The sequence below is a fragment of the Gymnoscopelus braueri genome (genome assembly GCF_963280865.1).
Source record: "Gymnoscopelus braueri genome assembly, chromosome: 1".
Lineage (NCBI taxonomy): Eukaryota > Metazoa > Chordata > Actinopteri > Myctophiformes > Myctophidae > Gymnoscopelus > Gymnoscopelus braueri.
The window spans coordinates 1,620,538-1,637,417 of record NC_137603.1 but is presented as its reverse complement, the minus strand read 5'-3'; the positions used below and the strand labels follow the sequence as shown (position 1 = coordinate 1,637,417).

The following is a 16,880-nucleotide window of genomic DNA, read 5'->3' as shown; positions in this document are numbered from 1 at the left end:
ATGTGGTTTGATGTAGGTGATCAACTCCATTGTTTAGTTTAGTGAGAATTTGTGAAGGGTTTCAGTTCTGTTGGGCAGTTTAAAAGTTTAAACCACCTGGATATTTTGTGCTAAGTCTTGTGATCCATTCTTTTTCATGGAATCTTCTCTGTCCAATTGTCCAGCGGTCATTGTATTCCAAGCCACATACCTTTATAGCCTCAATTCCATGTGTCATAAAGTGTTGAACAATTAACAAATGGGTATCCTTTTCATTATTAATGGTATATTTATGTTGGCTTATTCTAATTGCTATGGAGTTGCTCGTCTCTCCTACATATTGTAATCCACATACTTGGCAAGTAATCAGATAAACACAATTTCTGGTGTTGTATGTGATGTTCTGTCTTAGGATAATTATATTTTTGTTTGTCCTGTTTTTAACAGTTTGTTTTGGGCTAAAGTAGTTAGGCCTTGTCCTAATTACCTGGTTCCATGGTTTCAATTTGCTGTGGACCAAGTGGTCTTTTAAGTTTTTGTTTCTCCTGTAGGCCGAGATTATGTTGAAGTTCTGTAAGAGGTCCCCTCCCCTGTTTTCAAAATTTCTTTTGATGGCTCTGTTTGCCAGTAAACTTTGGCTAGAAAATGTGGTTACTAAAGCTAGTGTGGGTTTCTCATTTCTTATTTTCACTTCCTGGAACGTGTTGTATGCTTTCCTGAGAAATGTTCTTGTATATCCACGTTTCCTTAATGCTGTGAACAGAGTCTTGTAGGCTTTTTCAAAATCTGCTGCTTGTGTGCAGATTCTCTTGAAACGTAGGAGCTGTGACTTGACTATTCCTGCAAAACAATGGGTTGGGTGGAAGGAAGTTTTGTGGAGCAATGCATGTGTATCAGTCTCCTTAAAAAATACCCTTAAATCCAGTTTGCCGGTGGTATTGAAGTCTTTTCCTTTGAAGACTGTCACATCCAGGAAGTCAATATGTTCTTTGTTAGTTACATATTTCACTGTTATTGAGGCATGATGTGTGTTTAGGATTTGGATGAACTGCTCAAATTCCTCTGTGGAGTGCTCAAAAACTCCAAAAATATCATCTAGAAACCTGAAATAATGTGTGGGTTTGAATCTGCACTTTTTGAGTGCGGTTTCTTCCCACAAAGCCAAATAAATGTTGGCATAAGATGGTGCAAATTTCTTTCCCATGGCTGTTCCACTGATCTGAAGGAAGGTTTTCCCATCAAATGTGAAATCGTTTTTGGTCAAATTTAATTCTAGCAATTTTAATAGTTCTGCGTCTGGTCTTTGTCTGTCAGGGTACTTTATAAAGATATCTCTGATTGCCTTCAGCCCCGCCACTGTGTTTATATTGGTGTACAAACTGTCAACATCTATTGAAAACAAAATGGCCCCCTGAGGCACTGTGATGACTGACTGACTGACTGACTGACTGGCTGGCTGACTGACTGACTGACTGACTGACTGACTGCTGACTATGAGATTCAATTCAAAGAGGCCTCACAGGTAGTTTGTGGTACTATCTGTGTAGGCCCTATAAAGAGAAGGTGCATTCGCCATCTGTTTTGAATAAGAGGTGTCATGTTTTGCAATTAATTAAACTTACATAAACTATTTATGTTATTAAGGCTTTGTGAGTTCCATTTAAAATAAAGTTTGACCATGACAGAGGCGCGCCGACTCAGCAGACCTTGAGGCCGAGGAGTCGCGCCCGAGCGCCTCCAGGCGCGAGTGCCCGCGGCGACCGGCCGATGGTCTGCTAGTCGACTCAGCGCCGTCCGAGTTATGTACCGATAAGCACAGAATCGTAAATAATATTGGTGGGGACTGCGTTTGCCCCACTGACTGTGTAATTAAACTTACATAGACTATTTCTGTTTTAAAGGTTTGTGATTTCTGTTTGACTGTGCAGGGCAGAGGCGTCAATTCTCTGAGTCATGGTAACCGCAGACCCTCGGATTTAAAATTATTTCCACTCTTTCTTAATTCCATTTAAAGATGTGTTTACATTATATTTTATAACTAAGGGATAGGTGCTAAAAGGTTACAAGCTTGGAATCCAGTTAGCATATCTACAGTTCTGCTGTTCACACCTCCATTTTGGAAGACAATTAATAATTAATTATTAATTAATTCGCCAATTAGGATGGAATATGAAAAATCTGACAGATCCGTCTTGATTGCTCGCTGACTGACTGACTGACTGACTGACTGACTGACTGGCTGGCTGACTGACTGACTGACTGACTGACTGACTGACTGGCTGGCTGTGATTGAAGAGAGAAGGAAGAGGACTATCGTTCACTCACTGAACAAATCAATACGTTCACTATATGACCGACTTGTGAGCGGGATATACTGAATTAACTAGAAGACGGTCTCTCGCTCCTTGACTGTGACAGTCTTTCTTCAGAGAATCTGATAGCTATATGACTATTGTAGAAAAGGCTTTCAAATCATACAGATGTGTTGGATAGGTCGCAATAGTTACGCCATACTAGGTCCGACCATGTCACTGAATGCTTGGTACTCCATATATGGAGCTAACTGACATATCTAAGTCTGGCATCATAGATTCCATCTTTGGGCGTGACCGACATTGGAAATCCATATATGGATATGACTCGTAGCGACATCACCGGAATGACACACACACACACACACACACACACACACACACACCGTAGCCAACAATATAAAAGGAAAGGGAAGTTAGATCAGATCCCACGATGACCCACAGCTGATCCTCAAACCTTTCAGCAGGAGCTTACCATGTACTAGCCATGGTACAGTATTTGGCCGTCCCAGATTCTATGGCGATTACAGAGACCGTCCTACTAATTATCTTCCTATCATTTAGGTAGGGAAGCAGGTGCACTCTGCTATTCTTTGGCTATTCAAAAATAGCTGATATACAAGCTCATAGCGCGGCATATGAGCTTGTAGATCTGCTATTTTTGAAAAATCATGGAAATGTGTGCAAATCTTTACAAATGTCTTTTAATTTTTTTTTAAACGTATGTTGCTATATGTGGTTTTCAAACTTTTCATGTCAAGGACCCCCAAAATGATACGTTTTGGTCACAAATCCACATCAAAATATGATGTTCCAGGGACCCCCCAGAAGCAAATATGTGAGTTAAAAATGTAGTTTAAAAAATATATATGTATTCAAAGATTTGCACAAATGTTCAAGATTTTGCCTAAATTGCAGATCTACAAGCTCGTAGCACTCAGTGCCACACTATGAGCTTGAAGGTCTGTTATTTTTGAATAGCCAAATAACCAAATAATCCTTATACAGAGATTAAATGTAGATTTTTTAATTTGCCGTAAACTAAACTTAAGTTTTTTCTTTGCGACAGAATGTCCCCCCTCCCTCCCTTCCTTCCCTGCACACGTGTAGCCTCGGTCCCAGCCTCACTCATCTGTGAAGAGAGGAGCCTGGTCACGACCTAAAGCAGCGAGTGTCTAGGAAGTCCTGAGTGGGCAGGATTTCCATCGTACGCGTTTCCCCTGGAAACTATATTTTTTGACCAATCACAACACTCGTTTCATTCACGGAGAATGTTAACACATACAGTGCCAAGATCGCATCGATGCGTTCTTTCAAATCCAACGCTTGAGTGCCAGGATTCCATACATTATGAATAAACTCTGGCAGTCAATGTGTTAACAGATTTGTAAAGCATCAACGCCATTTCCTTGGGCGGTACTTCCGCCAAATACAACCGTTTCCGGTTGTCACTTCCTAGACAACCAACAGCCCAGGTCTTGCCCAGGGTGGCACACGTGTGAGGAATAGTGACATACGGTGCATTTTTTCCCCTTGAGTATAACAATGAAAGGCAGAAGATAAAGTAATGTCAGAGATATAAGGTATTTTTTCCCCTTGAAAATAATGAAAGGCAGAAAATCACTGGAATGTGTCTGAATAGAAAGATTGCTAATAAGTAAAATATTTCTCTAACAGATTCACACACACACACACACACACACACACACACACACACACACACACACACACACACACACACACACACACACACACACACACACACACACACACACACACACACACACACACACACACACACACACACACACACACACACACCTCATGTCACTGACCTGTTTCTATAGAAACCTGACACTGCATGTGTGGATTAAGGCAGATTATTTAGCATTCATTTAGGCTACTTGGACAGCATATTTCAGGGACACGGTCCCCAGTGTTTCCCCTATATGCATTAAGCAGTGGCGGGCCGCCACGCCTTAAATCTGGCCGCCACAGTATGATTTTTTCAAAAGAAAACAAAATCAAGGACATATCCGTGATTGGCAGGTAATGTGTTAAGTAAGAAGTGTGAGTACTTCCTTCACCACTGTCTTTTTTGTTATGTATGACAGTTTGTCTATACTACTAAAATTCTGGTGAAAAATAAAATGATACAAATGAGACTCCAGACTCAACTCGGACTCGCCCCTCAAAGACTTGAGACTTGACTCGGACTCGAGCTCAAAGACTCGTGGACAATCTTTATTTTATGTTTTTTTTTTGGACAAATAAATGAATGAAATGCCCAAAAAACTTCCACTCCCCCGTCCCCTCCCTTATTTTTAACTCTATGGTCCCCTCCCGCAAAGAAACCTCCGCTCCAGTGCGCGCTGCACGGAGCTGGCTCTCAACCGGCTTCAGAAAAGCTGCTTCGTGCTGCTCATTAACGTAAACATGGAGAGGCGAGCACGACAGCTGCTATGTGTGTGGCTGCCGCGGCCTTTCATCATAAAGTTTAAATATAAAAACTTCTAAATTAAACAAATATGTTTAGCTCAGAATCAGCTATATAAACTCGGTTATCTTGGCATATGCTTACATTTTTTATAAGATGGTCGGATCATCTGTGACAGCATGTTTAGGAAACATCGGATTTTCATTTTGCGCCGCTGTCTCGTTAAACCCAGCTGGGTGAATATTCAACACTTCACCACGGTAAGCTACGCTCATGTAATGTTCACTGCATTAAAGCTGTGGTTCTCAAACCTTTTCAGGCCGTGACCCCCCAAAAGAATCATATTTGAATCATTTAGTTTGACTCGGTTCCACAGATAAATATTGTGAAAATAGCAGATCTACAAGCTCGTGAGGCATTGTGAGCTCCGTTGTGGTCCCGACCCACAGGCAGGTGGCTTATCCAACGGGCTTGAGGTGCTGAAGCACAGGGCACCAACCTTGTGGGGGGGCACCAAACGACGTGAAAAAAAATAAACGGCGAAAAAACACCACGCTGCTCCGCGCATCACCTTCACTTGCTGTGCTGCTGCGCAACAGGGCAGATCTCCGCCAGGCCAGGTGGCCCTACCCAGGCCCATGAAATTGATAGGCAGTCTACAGTAGCCAATTAGAATTAAATCTGCTAAAACTGACTCATACACTAATACAGAACCATATATAGGCTAAATATTGTCTCTGACTCTCTGTTGGTTGGGAGAACTGTTCCTTTTATTTTAAAACAATTTCAAATGGTGAAAAAAGCCAAAGCCTATAATTATTAGAAATTAAGAAATACTATATTTTAAATAGTGAAAAATACAGAAAATAGGGGAAAATACATAAAATCTCTAATCTGTGATTCTAATGTGATTAATGTGACCCCTACAGTCAGTGAAGTCCAGGGCTGAATGTGACAAATATTGAGACAAATAGGCTATAACCCAATACATAATTTTATGAAATAAATTGGTTATATTTTACAGATAGTTACACTATTCTTGTACTATATTAAAATTAAATCATCCTTAACCTTCAGGTTAATTCATTATTTCCGTGGACTTAAAAATCATCGTTTTATTTGATGGCCTTCTTTTTGATTGGCCTTTTACAGGCCCTACCAGCCTGTAGGGGGAGGTAGAGAGTAACATATTATAATACCAGCCTGTAGGGGGAGGTAGAGAGAGTAACATATTATAATAGCAGCCTGTAGGGGGAGGTAGAGAGTAACATATTATAATAGCAGCCTGTAGGGGCAGGTAGAGAGTAACATATTATAATAGCAGCCTGTAGGGGCAGGTAGAGAGTAACATATTATAATACCTTTGCTCTAAGTGAAACCTCTGTCCAAACCAAATGTTGAATAAATGTGACTAACAATAGCATAATGTAGTCGTGTTTTTCATCAGAATGAATGAATAAATGCAAAAAAAATCGGTGCACCCGCGCGAACATGAGTCTCCCCTGGCCTAGCACCGGGCCTAACTTTTTTCCTGCAGGAAACCCTGCTTGGTCTAATAAAAGTATATTTCCCTAAATCTGGAGACAATTCATATGTAAACTATACAGATATGTTCCTGCTCATTACTGTGCACATGTACTATGTCTTCGTGTTTGAGCACAAATATGTATTTTGAGAACCCAAAAATGTTTGCATCCTCCCCCACACCTTCAGCTTCTGGCTAGGGGAAACACTGGGGTCCCGCAGTGAAAATAGCCGATCTACAAGCTCACGTTGTAAGCTTGTACATCGGCTATTTTCGACGTGCAACCTGTTGTATGCCGAAGTATAAATTGAGCTTAAATAAACTACAGTACAGTAGTGGGCCTACTGTACTGTAGTATTGTAAACAGTAGCCATTAGCCAACTGCTGTAATTGGCCAAAAACTACAGCGTAGGCCGACTAGTTTTTTATTATTTAAGTGTAACTACTTTTTATGTTCAGCAGCATTTATTAATGCAAGTATTCTAAAATAATAAGAGGAAAAGAGACTTGTCATTTCTTTGTTACAAGAAACTTAGTGCTTTGATATACTATGTTACTGTATGTTTAAGTCTTTAGTATCTTACAGTACAGTATTTAGTCAGTTTGAAGACATTTTTACTGACTGCATATCATACTTGCATATGAGTGCAATAAATGTTGTGTTTCCTGATCAGTGATCTTACCTGTAGTCTGGTGGTCCAAGTTCATTGCTTAAGTCTGAAGAGCGTCCTGCAGACCTGCCACTCATCATAGACACATAGCTTTGTGCAGGAGATGCTGGTCTCTGAGTCTGGTTGTCACCTCTGGAATCATCACAATACAAAAACAATCTGTTTCTGGCTCATACATTCACCTCTGGAATCATCACAATACAAAAACAATCTGTTTCTGGCTCATACATTCACCTCTGGAATCATCACAATACAAAAACAATCTGTTTCTGGCTCATACATTCACCTCTGGAATCATCACAATACAAAAACAATCTGTTTCTGGCTCATACATTCACCTCTGGAATCATCACAATACAAAAACAATCTGTTTCTGGCTCATACATTCACCTCTGGAATCATCACAATACAAAAACAATCTGTTTCTGGCTCATACATTCACCTCTGGAATCATCACAATACAAAAACAATCTGTTTCTGGCTCATACATTCACCTCTGGAATCATCACAATACAAAAACAATCTGTTTCTGGCTCATACATTCACCTCTGGAATCATCACAATACAAAAACAATGTGTTTCTGGCTCATACATTCCTGATGCTAGTCTCTTTAACACAATTAAAGTTTAGACTGATCCTACTTTGTTTGAGGGTCTGGTCACTCTACCTTTATAAACGGTTTCAATCAATCAAAGTTTATTTATATAGCACGTTTCACACATCAAGTGCAGTTCAATGTGCTTCAAAGAATGGGTTTAAAAATAAAGATTAAAACCCCCCCGCAGGATAACAACAAAATAGAGAAAAAAACATTTAGAATAGTAATAAGACTAGGAAAAACAAGAAATAAACAACAACAATGAAAACCAGTTTAGCTGGTTAACGTCTACACTATTAGCATGTCACCCTACATTTACAAACAGAATGAAATACATTATATTCCACATCTGAATTAAACAGCTATATTTATAAGTTATGAAAGCCATGTTTTCTCTTCTCTTTTGAAACAGCAGGTGACTTATGACCTCTTTGTTTAACTCATTCAGTGCCATGCTTATTTATGGAATTTTGGCTCTGAGTGTCACAGCCAAAATTCATTATAAAAAAAAAAGTGCTTAGGAGCCGAGATACAGCCTTTTCCAGTAAGAAGTTAAACAGAGAGTGAATGGAGCAGCAAATCTTCAAATCATCGCAGTACCGCGGGAAGTAGGGGTGCTGGGGGGGAGGGGGGGGGGGGGCGGCCGCACCCCCAGCACCCCTACTTCCCGCGGTACTGCACCCCCTACCGCCCCCCCCCCATCAAAAAATAATAATATTTTTTTTGATAATAAATCGGTAAAATCAGGCAAAAATAAGAATGAAATAACATAACTCTAACCTAACCCTAACCCTAATCCTAACCCTAATCCTAACCCTAATCCTAACCCTAAAACCGAAATAAAGAAACCAAAAACTGAGAAAAAAACAAACCCAATCCGCCCAGAACCGCGAAGAATTCGCTCATGCACAAATTCTTCGAGCATTTCGTGCATGAGCTGCGCGCGCTTGCATGAGGTGCGCATACCGCACCCCTAACCTGAAAGGTCTTCCCGCGGCTATGAATCATTGTATCTTGGGTTCTGAACATGTTTAAAAAAAAAAACTTCTTAGACGTCCAGTGGCACTCAGGGCTTATATCAACGGACGTCTTAGACGTCCAGTGGCACTGAATGAGTTAATATCACTTATGGTTACTACAGTGTGAACAAGCAGGTGACTTATGGCCTCTTTGTTTAATATCACTTAAGGTTACTACATTGTGAACAAGCAGGTGACTTATGGCCTCTTTGTTTAATATCACTTAAGGTTACTACATTGTGAACAAGCAGGTGACTTATGGCCTCTTTGTTTAATATCACTTAAGGTTACTACATTGTGAACAAGCAGGTGACTTATGGCCTCTTTGTTTAATATCACTTAAGGTTACTACATTGTGAACAAGCAGGTGACTTATGGCCTCTTTGTTTAATATCACTTATGGTTACTACATTGTGAACAAGCAGGTGACTTGTGGCCTCTTTGTTTAATATCACTTATGGTTACTACATTGTGAACAAGCAGGTGAACTTATGGCCTCTTTGTTTAATATCACTTATGGTTACTACATTGTGAACAAGCAGGTGACTTGTGGCCTCTTTGTTTAATATCACTTATGGTTACTACATTGTGAACAAGCAGGTGACTTGTGGCCTCTTTGTTTAATATCACTTATGGTTACTACATTGTGAACAAGCAGGTGACTTATGGTCTCTTTGTTTAATAGCACTTATGGTTACTACATTGTGAACAAGCAGGTGACTTGTGGCCTCTTTGTTTAATATCACTTAAGGTTACTACATTGTGAACAAGCAGGTGACTTATGGCCTCTTTGTTTAATATCACTTAAGGTTACTACATTGTGAACAAGCAGGTGACTTATGGCCTCTTTGTTTAATATCACTTAAGGTTACTACATTGTGAACAAGCAGGTGACTTATGGCCTCTTTGTTTAATATCACTTATGGTTACTACATTGTGAACAAGCAGGTGACTTGTGGCCTCTTTGTTTAATATCACTTATGGTTACTACATTGTGAACAAGCAGGTGACTTGTGGCCTCTTTGTTTAATATCACTTATGGTTACTACATTGTGAACAAGCAGGTGACTTGTGGCCTCTTTGTTTAATATCACTTATGGTTACTACATTGTGAACAAGCAGGTGACTTATGGTCTCTTTGTTTAATAGCACTTATGGTTACTACATTGTGAACAAGCAGGTGACTTATGGTCTCTTTGTTTAATAGCACTTATGGTTACTACATTGTGAACAAGCAGGTAAGGCAGGAGTACAGACTATTGTACCAGTCTTAAGGTGATTAAATGACATCATGGATAATGATCCATGATGTAATTATAATAATGATGTCATTTTGTTGGTTTTGTTTTTAATCTGGGTTTGTAGGCATTAAAAAGCCCTGTCTGGGAAGCTGATATGGAAAACAACGTTCCTATATATAACTTTACCTTTGAAATCACAGCTTTAAACTGTCAATCATACAACATAACATAACATCCCTGAGCTAGTATAGTTAATTACAGTTTAATGTGATATTGCATTGTCAGGGGGTCAGATTAGTTTCACTCAATGTCTAAATGTAGTTTAAATTATTGTCAAAAAGCCATATATGCCAAAAAAAAATCACACCCAGTGTGAAGTGGGCGGTGTGGTCACAGTGGTCATCACAGTGATGGAAGTTCACTTAAAGAAAAGTAATATTGTGGACCAACCATTGTGCACCCCTAACTTAAAAAAAAACATAAATGTGTTTTTTTTAAGTGCATAGTCCTATTTATAGGGCTATGCACATGTGTCATGTTTCACTAGCCAATCACAGTCCTGAATAGACTGTGATTGGCCAATCACGGTGCAGGGTTAGGGGGGTACACTGGTGGCCAATCACAGCGCAGAGTTGGGGGGGTGCAATGGGTGCAATGTCCAAACCTCACATATAGGGGCGGTTTCACCGCCCAAAAATAACAAATAAACACATGGGCTCCCTTGCACTTCAGTCAGGGTATTTTATCTTAATTTCTCACCTGAAAATGTATTTGGAAGTCAATTGAAATCTCAGGAATGAAAATTGAACTAATTTTGCATGGCTTTTTGACAATAATTGGTGGACATCTTGGATTGATGCCAATTAAACATATTTCCGCAAGTAGGATTTCATAGGACTTTTAGTATGTTGTTCTGGTGACTTAATAGAAATGGTCTGGGAAGAAACATTCTGTGATTCTTTGATTTTGAGGTCCAAAATGAGCTCGTTTTGCTGGACTAATAGTCATTAATCTGGTTCATTGCTCATCAGATATAACATTACTTATAAGTAGAGCCCCAGACGCTCAACTCGTCAATCTTTAGAAAAAAACACTTCTAATATTAAAATGGATAACTTTTAAACCTTTGACTGTATTAATACTTTAAATCTAACCATCAAAAACCATCTAACCATAAAAAGCATAATGCCAAAAGGGCAAAAACAAAATGCAGGCTCTGTCTGCCTATAAACTACTGCATGCTATGAGAGGAGTGACACTTTAACAAGGAGATAATACAACTAAGCATTATCAAATTAAACCCGAAATGTTTAGTTTATTTTATCTCTCCATGTTTCATTTCACCTTTTTAATTCCTCATCTTTCTCTTCAATGTCCTCTCTCTCCCCTCCTCCTCCTCATCCCCCTTTTCAATCCCCTAATTTTATATCATAATCATCACCAGTAGACAGACTTCCAGTAGAAGCAGTGATCTTACCTTGAGTCTGGTGGTGTGTCTTCATTGCTGGCTGCTGGAGACTCTGTTCCCTCTTCCACTCTGTCCCCAGACACTTTAAGAACATCTATGATGCATATGAGCAGAGAGACCTCCAATAAGACCAATGTGTGCGTGCGCGCGCACGCACGCACGCACACACACACACACACACACACACACACACACACACACACACACACACACACACACACACACACACACACACACACACACACACACACACACACACACACACACACACACACACACACACACACACACACACACACACACACACACCGGCCACTGTAATAGACCATATTCACACGGCGGCCATGTTTCTATGAAGTCAATGAAAGTAGCCACCCCGGGTGGCGGCACTTTCAATGTTAAATTCCAATATGGCCGCCGTGTGAATATGGTCTATAGGTACGCCTTTCCAACTGCACGTTAACGCAACATTCAAATCGGCCAATTGCATTGCAGTAACTCAATGCATTTAGCAAAGTACACATGATCTGCTGCAGTTCAAACCAGGCATCAGAATGGGGAAGAAAGGTGATTTAAGTGACTTTGAACGTGTCATGGTTGTTGGTGCCAAACGGGCTGGTCTGAGTATTTCAGAAACTGATGATCTCCAGGACCTTTCACACACAACCATCTCTAGGGTTTACAGAGAATGGTCAGGGGGAAAAATAATCCATTGAGCAGCCGTTCTGTGGCCAAAAATGTCTTGTTGATGCCAGAGGTCAGAGGGAAATGTCCAGACTGGTTGGAGCTGATATAAAGGCAACAGTAACTCAAAGAACCACTCGTTACAGTTGAGTTATGCAGCAGAAGAGCATCTCTGAACGCAGGTCAAACCTTGAGGCAGATGGACTACAGCAGCACAACACCAGGAGACTCTCCTGTCAGCTATAAGAACAGAGACTGAGGATACTATTCACTCAGGCTATAAGAACAGGAGACTGACTCTGTGTAGAGTTTGCATGTTCTCCCCGTGTCTCCCAGGGTAGTTAATACCCTCACAAAAACATGTAGTAATCCTGGTCGCTATACTGCCTCCCCCATGACAGCCGGGGCGCCTGATGGAGGGGAAAGGAACTGGTTGGAATAACGTGTTCCTTCCACGCGCTACGTCCTACCATGGAAACTCCCCCCTGTCAGGTGACAAGAAGGTCAGTTGGCTCTCATGCATTAAAGGAAGCATGAGCTCGGCCCTGGCCTCCCTAGGCTGTGGGGGACTGGTGTAGCGCTGGTGTAGGGCTGGTGTAGCGCCCAGGATCACTTAGGAAATTGGCACCGGGTGAAAAGAAATGGGTTACAAAAATCGCGGGATAAAAAATTAAAGAAAACAACAACAAAAAAAGAACAGAGACTGAGGACACTATTCACTCAGTCTATAAGAACAGGAGACTGAGGATACTATTCACACAGACTATAAGAACAGAGACTGAGGATACTATTCACTCAGACTATAAGAACAGAGACTGAGGATACTATTCACTCAGACTATAAGAACAGGAGACTGAGGATACTATTCACTAAGACTATAAGAACAGAGACTGAGGATACTATTCACTCAGACTATAAGAACAGAGACTGAGGATACTATTCACTCAGACTATGAGAACAGGAGACTGAGGATACTATTCACTAAGACTATAAGAACAGAGACTGAGGATACTATTCACTAAGACTATAAGAACAGAGACTGAGGATACTATTCACTCAGACTATAAGAACAGAGACTGAGGATACTATTCACTCAGACTATGAGAACAGAGACTGAGGATACTATTCACTAAGACTATAAGAACAGAGACTGAGGATACTATTCACTAAGACTATAAGAACAGAGACTGAGGATACTATTCACTAAGACTATAAGAACAGAGACTGAGGATACTATTCACTAAGACTATAAGAACAGAGACTGAGGATACTATTCACTCAGACTATAAGAACAGAGACTGAGGATACTATTCACTCAGACTATAAGAACAGAGACTGAGGATACTATTCACTAAGACTATAAGAACAGAGACTGAGGATACTATTCACTCAGACTATAAGAACAGAGACTGAGGATACTATTCACTCAGACTATAAGAACAGAGACTGAGGATACTATTCACTCAGACTATAAGAACAGAGACTGAGGATACTATTCACACAGACTATAAGAACAGGAGACCACCATCTACAGAGCGTGCCATCTATGCCCGTAAAAGGTAGAACACACAAGACACATAAATTAAACACTTTGTCCACCAACTACTTGGTAGTTGTGCAGTGCACAGTGCAGATCTACAAACGTATAGATCACAAGGTAAGTACAGAATACAGTGCAGATCTACAATCTTGTAGATCTGCACTTTTTGGCAAGGGTCAGCCATGGCGGAGAACACATTTAGCATAGCAGTCTGTTTCTGAACGCATTGACATCATTCTTTATTCTGTGACTGTTGGTACAACATACTGTTTACTGTCATTGTCTAGTTGTAAACTAACAGTATACATTGAATTGATTTTGCATACTGTTTACTGTGTACTGACAGTTGGCTATAAAATGATTTGTATTCTAGTTAATCCAACTTTTGAGTTTGCTAAAACATTATTATTTTTTAAATGGTAACCACTTTTATTTAATTGGTTTATGTGAATTTATAATGGCAAATTAAAGTCAACTTAAACAACTATCACATTTAAACACATTGCACCGAATCGCTCTGCATTCAAATTAAATCAGGCAACAATCATACATGAAGGACGTAGTGAATAGAGATAGATGTGTATTATGTCTGTCTGTCAAACTGAGTTGATCAAGGAGCGATACATAATAAATGCACAGCTTCCAGCTGGAAAACTCAATTCTTTCTTTTTTCACTTGTAGCTGTGATCTTACTTTGAGTCTGTTTTGGCTTCAAGGGTTCTTGATCTGCTGGTTCCCCCTCCCCTCTGTCCACAGGGACATCCAGCTCCTGGTCTGTAAGGACATAAATGATGCAGATCAAAGAGACCACAAATAACAAAACAAAAAACAAGAAGAAGAAAGAATTGGAAACAAAACAAAGATTAAATGCATCAGCTTTATTATCCGTCTGAAACACGCTCTGAAAATGTCACACAATAATCCTTCCACGCAAGTTATCGGAAAAACACGTCTCTTCCTTTCACAAGGCCCTCACTCACAGACCACTCCACCAATCCCTGAATCTGAGGCGAACTGGAGAGTTTACTGGGAGAAAAGTGGAGATATTTTACAACTAAAGTTTACTGGGAGAACTTTCAAAATGATTTAACTCTACATGACAAGAGCTGACACCCGTTGCAGACATTGATTATTGGCTGTGTACACACAGAGGGTTAAATTAGAATTCATTCCTCCAAGAAACTGTATTGAGTGTTCTATCATTGCTGTCGGCAGAAATCTCATAATGGTGTGTTTTGAGCTTGTAGATCTGCTATTTTTAAAATAAATGAAAAGCATTAACAAGAGCTCGTGACTAAAGCATAACTACATTGGATCCACTGGAACTCAAGTCCTTTTTTCCATTTTCTAAAAAGTAACACTGACAAAAAAGTAACACCGACAGCAACAATGTGATATACATGCAATGTATAGAATATCAGATCTTACATTATATATACATTATATATGTATAGACATTATATATATACATTATATATGTATAGAATATCAGCTGATCTTACATTGAGTCTGTTTTGGCTTCAGGAGTTCTGGATCCTCTGCTCCCTCTCTGGACCCACTGACATCCATCTGTTGGTCTTTAAGGACAAACAGGATGCAAGTCAGAGACACCACACATGAAGACAAACTGTGTGTGTGTGTGTGTGTGTGTGTGTGTGTGTGTGTGTGTGTGTGTGTGTGTGTGTGTGTGTGTGTGTGTGTGTGTGTGTGTGTGTGTAATAAATGACACAGTGATGTAAATACCATCTATGAATATCTACATACAGTGATATCTACATGAGGAGAGAGAACACAGCTTGATGAACAGGACATAAACATTGCTCCACCATGGTCCATGTGTGTGCATTTAGAAATGGAGGTTGAACCTGTGGTCCGTGAGGGGATATCATTCCTTTGTCATCTATAGTAGTAGCTGACAGTAATGTTATGACTGGAATACTCATGAGGAAATGATTCCCCTGCATTGTGTCCATAGGCCTACACTGATGTTTAGAAAAATGATAGCCTGGCATCAACAGAACGTGTATTAAACCCTGATATAGGACATACAGTATGTTGATGTGGTACATACAGTATGTTGGTTGACTTGATTCATGATGAATGGTCTGGATCAGTGGTTCTCAACCTTTTTACACCAAGTACCACCTCAGAAAATATTTGGCTCTCCAAGTACCACCATTATGACTGATGTTAAAATACAGTAGCCTACACCTATGTCCCATCCTATTCAGCTATGCACAGTTCACACAGGATACAAATTAATTCCTAATAATATAATAACATAAAAATAATATATATTTTTCACAGTTGTCAGCCAAAGTCATGCTGTACAAAATGGTAACAATAAAACTGGCACGTTAACTCTAAGTTCTCACACAACAGACAGACAGACAGACAGACAGACAGACAGACAGACAGACAGACAGACAGACAGACAGACAGACAGACAGACACACACACACACACACACACACACACACACAGAGAGAGAGAGAGAGAGAGAGAGAGAGAGAGAGAGACGATGTGCGCAGAGGCACGGAGGCAGCTAAACAAGAAGTTTAGTTTTTACCGCGGCTTTGCAATGCGCGAGGCATGGCTTTAATTGGTCACAGCTGTAAGGTTAATCACAGACTCAATCTCGGCCTGATTCTGTTTGTCTCGCTATTAAGAATATTTAATTAAAGAATTATTTCATTCATTACATACCACACTGGCTGTAGTCTACTCCTCCGCCCCACTCCAGTTCTGTTGAATCCCACTTTCCGCGTCATATTAACTGGGTTATTGTGCCATTTGAACGGCACCAACTGGTGGTGAGATTTCACTGGCTCTCCTGGAGCAAGTGCTGTTCTGTGGCCCAAGACATCCACCACTACAGTTTCTACTTGCTGCTGGTCAAAATATTATCCTCTTGATCCACAGTTCCAGTTTTGAGCCACGATTGCATAATTTTAACTCTGCTGTTTATTAGTATCTTAGTTGCCACCGTTTAGCTTGTTGTGATCCGTTGTGATCGCGGCGAAAATGCTGGCCCCCAAAACACATCCTTGCCCCGGGGCAAACCCGGCGGTATTCACCTGGTAATCCTAAACGTAACCTCAGTAAACTATGCCAAAACCTAACCTTATTAATAAACGTAACCTCAGTAAACTATGCCAAAACCTAACCGTATTCCAAAATGTAACATCAGTAAAACTATGCCTAACCCTAAACGTATTTCTAACCTTATCCTCAGTAAAACAAATACAAGAATACAAGCACCGCTGCTCCGCCAAAAAAATGGGGACGAGCATATTTTGGGGCGAGTGTTCCGGTTCCAATCGCGGCCGCATCACCGACACAAAGCGTACATAAACACGTAACACGGCACTGACAACGTATATATATATATATATATATATGTGT

At 40.2% G+C, this 16,880-nt stretch overlaps 1 protein-coding gene across 3 annotated transcripts in view; it reads right to left on the bottom strand.

The window, feature by feature from the left end:
- The window catches only part of LOC308087534 (NACHT, LRR and PYD domains-containing protein 12-like), a 135,356-nt gene that overhangs the window by 99,152 nt on the left and 19,324 nt on the right, over window positions 1-16,880 (bottom strand). For all 3 annotated transcript variants that reach the window (XM_080431469.1, XM_080431471.1, XM_080431470.1), the window contains exons 4-7: window positions 14,978-15,052; window positions 14,169-14,249; window positions 11,261-11,345; window positions 6,937-7,056 (exon numbers count right to left, since the gene is read on the bottom strand). In XM_080431469.1, the coding sequence (XP_080287595.1) occupies window positions 6,937-7,056; window positions 11,261-11,345; window positions 14,169-14,249; window positions 14,978-15,052 (361 nt within the window). The remainder of the gene's footprint in view (window positions 1-6,936; window positions 7,057-11,260; window positions 11,346-14,168; window positions 14,250-14,977; window positions 15,053-16,880) is intronic.